The following is a 6,684-nucleotide window of genomic DNA, read 5'->3' as shown; positions in this document are numbered from 1 at the left end:
AACTGGTAAATTTTTAGAAGGAAGTTCAAATAGGACCTTAAAATATCAATATTTTATTTTAGTACAAATTATGTAACTCCCGCTCCTATTATTGATTAAAGTCAAAAAAGAAAACCCCTAAATAACAATGCCAAGGCGGAGTAAGCTGGATTGGGCATACGCTTCACAGTTCTCTGAAGCCCATCTCGGACCCTAAAAAGAGCAAGCCTATACCATCTCATCTTCGTGAGCGGCCCATTTACTAAGCAAGCCCAATATGCTGTCTGGCCGTCAAAACGTTCGTCTTCGATGCGGAGGTGTGAGTGAGCCCTAGAGAGAAGAGAGAAGAGAGGAGAGAGGAGAGAGATGGCATCAGGTTGGGGGATTACAGGGAGCAAAGGGAGGTGCTATGATTTCTGGACTGATTTCAGCGAATGTATGTCTCGTTGCAGAGAGCCCAAGGACTGCTCTCTTCTCCGCGAAGACTATCTCGAGTGCCTTCACCATTCCAAAGAGGTTTCTTTTCTCTATATTTACTTCAATTCTATTCATTTCTATGATAATTGTGACAGTTCTGTTTTATTTCTTCGAAACCCTAAATCAAGGTCCTCCCGATGTTTGTTCGATGAAAGATATAGGTTTAATTGTTTGATTCATGGATAGATTTAAGGAAATTGGGGCATCCCATCCCACTCAATCCTATCCAATTAGAGATTGTAGTAAATTTAAGACTGTTGACGAATTTGAATTTGCACTCTGAGTTCGAGTATCAGTTAATCTAATGAATGTGTTCCCGATCTTGTTGGTTAGCGATCCCTCTTGAGTTTTTCAGTAGCTTTAGAATTTGTCCTTTTTCAGAAAAGGATAATTAAGGTTATTCAGTACCTTAGGCGCTTATTAATACATCAGCTTGTTGTCTATGAAAAAAAAAGTACCTTAGGGTTTAAGAGAACATCACACACACCAGTCGCCTACCTGCAAGCGCAGAGGTAAAAGATAGCAGTTGTAATTATCTCACAATTTTGGAACAGAATGAGTGTTTTTGAAATGGCTTGGTTGAGTACTGATGATTCTTCCAGAAAGGATTTGTAATTGGTTGAGGCTAGTGTATCTGATCCTGCTTTGTACTTTAGCATTTTATTCCTTCTGCATATATGAATGTAGATGGCAGTAAGGTTGCATTGGCTTCCAATGCATGTATCCCGTTGGATTCTATATGTGTAAATGTAGAATTGGATTCTCTTGACTTGTTGTGGTCTTGAATCCTTCCAAGCTCAAAAACCTGCTTGTCTTGATTGCTGATCAAAAAGCAAAAAATATAAAATAATTGTAATGTGTTTCTTCAACCATAAAAACTACGAAATCTGCAAGATATTTATTTGTTTTTAATTTTTTCCCTTCCCATTTAAAGTAGAAATATTCCAGCTTTCACTGTTGCAAACTTTTTCTGAATTATTTCACATTTTGGCACCCTTTGTATATGCCATGTGTACTTTGATGGCCTCCTTTGCTAGGTGTTTTTACTATATGTTATATGTTTGCCTATCAAAACAAAAACATTTTTTTCTGAATTATATGTTGTGCAGATCATTCTTTAAGAATGCCCCATGTTTGTAACACATTTGATATGAATTTGGAATTCTAATGACAGTTCCAACGAAGAAACCGAATATATAAAGAGGAGCAGCGTCAAATAAGAGCAGCTGCACGCAAGGCCAAAGGGGAAGGTGAAGATGGTGTTCAGAACAGTCATCATTAGTGTCCAGACATGAGCATTAGTTTCTGGACTTCTTTTGAATAATGATTTGACTTTCCCAGTTTCATTTTGATGGAAATCTGGTATGGAAGAATTTTAAATTCTGAATCATCATTGTGTTGCTTTTAAAATGAGTGGATATTTGCAGTCTGCACAAATTGGCAGGGAGGGCCAGTGTGTACTCTGTGGAAATCAATGCTCAGCGTGTTAATTAAACCTTTATTTTACTTTCTTCACTGATTCCTGTTACTATTGATTGCCAATGCTGCATTCTTCTAGACAAATTTAGGGAAATAATTGGCAGTTTTGCTTTACATTGTGTCATCCAGGATTGATTACTAATCTCAACCAGAGAGTGATTGCCATGATACTTGAGCTGTGGTCACACTTCATTGAGTTTTAAGAAATGCCATGGTTCCAAACTTTGGGGTGTAACAATGGCTGTGAATTTTTTATATTCAATAGTCTTCTTCCATTTAATCGGGAATCTGGTGCCTTTGTATATTCTGATTCTACTATCCATTTCACTATTTTGCTCAGGAGATAGATTGAGAGTCAAGTACAAATACAGAAAATAGAGAAGAAACAGTGGAGCTTTATCTATGAAGAGGCATTGGTTTAGACTCTCAAAAACTCTTTCCTATACTCTATCTAGCTTTGAGCAAGAAAGTCTTTATATGATTCCTCTGTGTCCATTCTAGATTTTGTTGATTGGTTGGAGTCTTCTTGATAAAGAGAGGTGTTTTTTTGTTAATCTTTCCATCTAATCACATTTTTTCGCACCTTTGTATGCTCTTGTGTACTTTAATGCACCATTTTGGATTAGGTGTCGATAATAATACTTTTTTTTTGCCTACAAAAAAAAAAAAGGAAAAAAGTGGAGCTTTGCCTTCTTTCTTTAGGTTGAAGTCGTTCAGATTGGTTCCCTTATCCTGGTGCTTATTTCTATTATTAATTATCTTATTTGATGATTCTGATAAGAAAATGGCTTAAGAGAGTCTGATATGTAGTGAATTGAAACAAGGGTTCAAATAAAAAGAGAGAAAAAAGAATCAGAATGCTAATACATGCAATGCACTGTAGGGTGCCAGGAGCTTGGTTTGATGATCGAATAAGTAAATAGGTTAGAGAGGCTTATATGTACTAAAGTGAACAAAAGGTTCAATGAGAAAAAAAGGGAAGAGAGATGCGCTGCAGGGTCTAGGAAAATACAATGTGCTACAGTGTCTTCTGTACTTTAAACCATCTGGTTTGAAGAAAAGCTTAATGAAAGAACTTGTTGGTTGGGCATGAGTTTGAACGTTTGAACACTGTCACATCAGATCGCATGTCTACAGCACTCCACATTTAAAAACATTGAGCAAGTTTGCCCTCCCATATCACTAATGTCTATAGTTCCGCAGAGAAAAAGTGGCTCGCACTGTTTGACTACGCTAATCATTCATTATTTCAATCTAGAAGAAATACTCAAACCGAGCAGGTTCTTCCCATGCTTCTTGACATAATATATTTATATTAATGTTGGAATAGAGGATGAGAAATCAGTTCCATTCCCATTTATTAATGTGTTTGGATTGGTTTTTTATAATGACAATGAAAATAAAAATTCATTATTATGGAAACCAAATCTTACTCTAGTTAGGATTTTGATTTTTCTCTTCTATATGGGATTATAATTCACTTTCATTCTCATCTAATATTCGGTCATGTTTGGTTGGTCGGATATGATATGAAATTATATATTTAGTTGGTCGGATACATCATGAGATTATATGTTTAGTTGGTCGGATACATCATGAGATTATATGTTTGATTGGTGATGAGATATGATAAGTTATATAATCACTTATCATATTCTATGTTCAACCAAATATGAGATAGGATAAGTGGTGGGACATATCATCCGACATCTTGTTTTTATTCCTTTTACATGGGATATGTTAATCTCATGTTAAAATATGAGATATGCATATCCCATGTATCATAATTTTATTTTATTTTATTTTATTTATCAATTTTTTTTTTATATATTCATTTTTCAAAATATTTTTTATTATAAATTAAATTTATGATTAATAACGAAAAAAATTATAAACTAATATTAATATATAAATTATTTTTATATATTGAATAATATAATATAAAATTTTTTTATTAATAAAGTTTAAATATTTTAATCATGAATATTGTTAAATATAAGAGAAATTTCAATTTTTTAAATAGAAAACATTGAAATATGATATAATTTTTATTTTAAACATTAAAAATAATATATATTTCATATTATTATTTTTATTTATTTTAAAAATTAAATATAAATATAATATAATATAATAGAACATAATATATTCCATTGGACATGTTATCTTAAAATATCATGTTCATAGGATATATATATCAAATGATATTATATCCCATTAAAAATCATATTATAAGATATGTATTTCTTATTCAATGAAATATGATATCCTATTCCATTCTATCATGCCAATCAAACTTAGAATAAGATAAGATAAGTGGTGAGATATGTAATTTACCATCTTATTTATACCCCTTATATATAGGATATGTTAATCATAAATTAAGACGTAGGATGTACTAAGAAAATAAATGTTAATCTTAAATGAGAAAAACAACCAAGAAGGGGGTGAATTGGGTTATTCAAAAACTTTTTCAACATAACAAATTCAAGCACAATAGAACCAAATATAAAGGAATAGAGTTAGAGAATTCAAACTCAGATTTTATTGTGGTTCGACAGTTCCTTGCCCACGTCCACTCTCCTCAATCTCCTAACTGAGTGAGGGTTCCACTATTTTGAAGCTTCAACCAAGTTTCTGATCTCCTTTACACTTGGATTCCGAATCCTATGGGCTTTTACACAACCTCTTCAAGATTCAACTTACTTGAAGGCTCTAACACTCAATTTGCAAGAATGATTTTCTTTCAACCTAGCTCAATAATGGCTCAAATACAAATCAAAGTTAAGATGACTCATAAGGGTGCACTAAAAGATATGCAAGTGAAGATTTAATGCACCAAGAAAGAAATGAGAACTTTTAAGGCAAGAACAAATGAGTAGACAATTAAATGCAAGTGTTCTCTATATCATAAATGAAGTGGAACTCTCAATTTATAGGTTTCTAACCTCGGGAGCCAAGAAAAACAAAAAACAGCTTCAACCGGTCGAGCTGGGGGTCGACCGGTTCACTAGCCGTTGGAACATTTAATGCTTTAGCAGGTTACCGTTGCTTCAACCGGATCTCGACCAGAGGTCAATCGAGAAGGAGGATACCTTAATTAGGAAGGGAAAACTACTGGATGAGAGAGAGTGTTTTTAGCACTTCTCAATTAGACCTCGATTGAACAAAGGGAACCGGTCAATCGGTACCCTGGCCGGTTGAGCTGGTTGGCTAGTGCCTCGATCGGTTAAGCCTTTTGGCCCCGAAAACCTATATTTTTATGTTCTTTTCTTTTCTAACACTTAGACAAGGTCTTTAGGTAAATAAATATGTCAATTTTGAAACGTTTTGCCTAAGGTACATTTGATAAAACTCGGGTTTTAATGAAATTGTAAATTTAAAGAATAAACCAAGTTTTCAAAGATGCATGAAATGATATGTAAATCCTAAGTGCACCCATGCATTCATCTTACATTTGTTTCCTATGATTAAAGGTTTTCCAAATGTCTTGATCTTGTATCCATTAGGTCATTTGATTAATTTCCAAATTAATATATGAGATTCTTTGTAATTCAAACCAATTAGTAACTTAACCATGGTTTGTTATCATCAAAACCTGATTAGGAGAACCCTTGAGCTAACAATTTTCTTATTTTTTATGATGACAAACCTTGGTTATCTAGGAGAAGAAAAATCTCCCCCTCAAACCAATCATGGATTAATTAAACAAAATTTATGAAGTTAAAACAAAGATAATTAAGACATGCGAATTTTCAATAGGAAACAGTGTAAGTCATGAAACATATAGCATATCATATATAAGTAAAAAATACACGAAAACATATAAGCCTATCATATATATGATCCAAACAAAAGATATGACAATGATATGCATGTAAGTCTCCTAGATCCTAAATATCTCTCCCACTTTTGATAACATAAAAAAGAAACGAAGGGGGTCTCTATGAAATCAAGGCTGAGCAGGTGAAGGTGGAAACACGGAGTATAGGTAAGCCATCATCTCCTCATGCTGACTCTGTTGGCGACTCTCAATGCGCTCAATCCTCTACTGGAGATGCTCAAGCGCAGTCTATTGCTGATCCATGCGATCCTCTGTACACTCAAATCTCTATTATAGATACTCAAACTGAGAGGTGAAGCCAGTCTGATACTGATCCATGCGATCCTCCATGGAGTAGAATCGAGTATCACTGACTACTGCAAGCTCCTCCATGCGAGTGCCGAGAGAGCTAATCTGAGCAGATAGATTCATCCAAGGCGCATGATCAGGAACGTGAGATGCTTGATGAGATGGTATCTTTGTGTGAGGAGGCTTAGTGAATGATGGTTGAGAATATGGTCCCACTGTGTAAGTCGACTCATACATCATCGGCTCAGAAAATGTGGCCTCAAACTGAACATTCTTTGACTGGAGTGGAGAAATGTCAAGCTCGGGCTCTCTCTCTGCTAAAAGCCTCTTTGAGGGTCTTCTTTACCCTCTATCTCTCGTATCTCGGCCTCCTCCTATACTCCGGGATGCACTTGTCTCTATCCTTGGGCCTATGCTGGTGGTCTCTCTGCTATCATAATCCAGGAACCATTAGGGGCCTTCTCAAATTTCATCTGCCCAAAAGACTGCTCATCATATGTATCATATATGCTGGGGGCCTCAAAATCTGTCTCTTTGCTCAAATCGACGTTAACATCCTTGAACACTCTAGTGAGGAAGCGACCATAGGGGAGTACGTGGGTCGTGCTCTTGCAACA

At 34.9% G+C, this 6,684-nt stretch overlaps 1 protein-coding gene across 1 annotated transcript; it reads left to right on the top strand.

Annotated features, from left to right (window-relative positions):
- Positions 1–282: 282 nt before the first annotated feature.
- Positions 283–2,103, top strand: LOC117913951 (NADH dehydrogenase [ubiquinone] iron-sulfur protein 5-B-like). Its single transcript, XM_034829086.1, has 2 exons — positions 283–495; positions 1,631–2,103. The coding sequence occupies exons 1-2, from the start codon at positions 346–348 to the stop codon at positions 1,736–1,738; spliced, it is 258 nt and encodes an 85-aa protein (XP_034684977.1). The 5' UTR covers positions 283–345; the 3' UTR covers positions 1,739–2,103.
- The last annotated feature ends 4,581 nt before the right edge of the window (positions 2,104–6,684 follow it).

This window comes from Vitis riparia, chromosome 5 (genome assembly GCF_004353265.1).
Source record: "Vitis riparia cultivar Riparia Gloire de Montpellier isolate 1030 chromosome 5, EGFV_Vit.rip_1.0, whole genome shotgun sequence".
Lineage (NCBI taxonomy): Eukaryota > Viridiplantae > Streptophyta > Magnoliopsida > Vitales > Vitaceae > Vitis > Vitis riparia.
Note: the sequence above shows the minus strand (reverse complement) of the source record. Positions and strands in the feature narration are given on the sequence as shown.

Excerpts from the sequence above, each read along its gene's own strand:
- LOC117913951 (XM_034829086.1), top strand. The coding sequence starts at position 346 with ATGGCATCAGGTTGGGGGATTACAGGGAGCAAAGGGAGGTGCTATGAT. Across the intron at positions 496-1,630 it reads GCCTTCACCATTCCAAAGAG|TTCCAACGAAGAAACCGAAT; the intron begins GTTTCTTTTCTC and ends TTCTAATGACAG.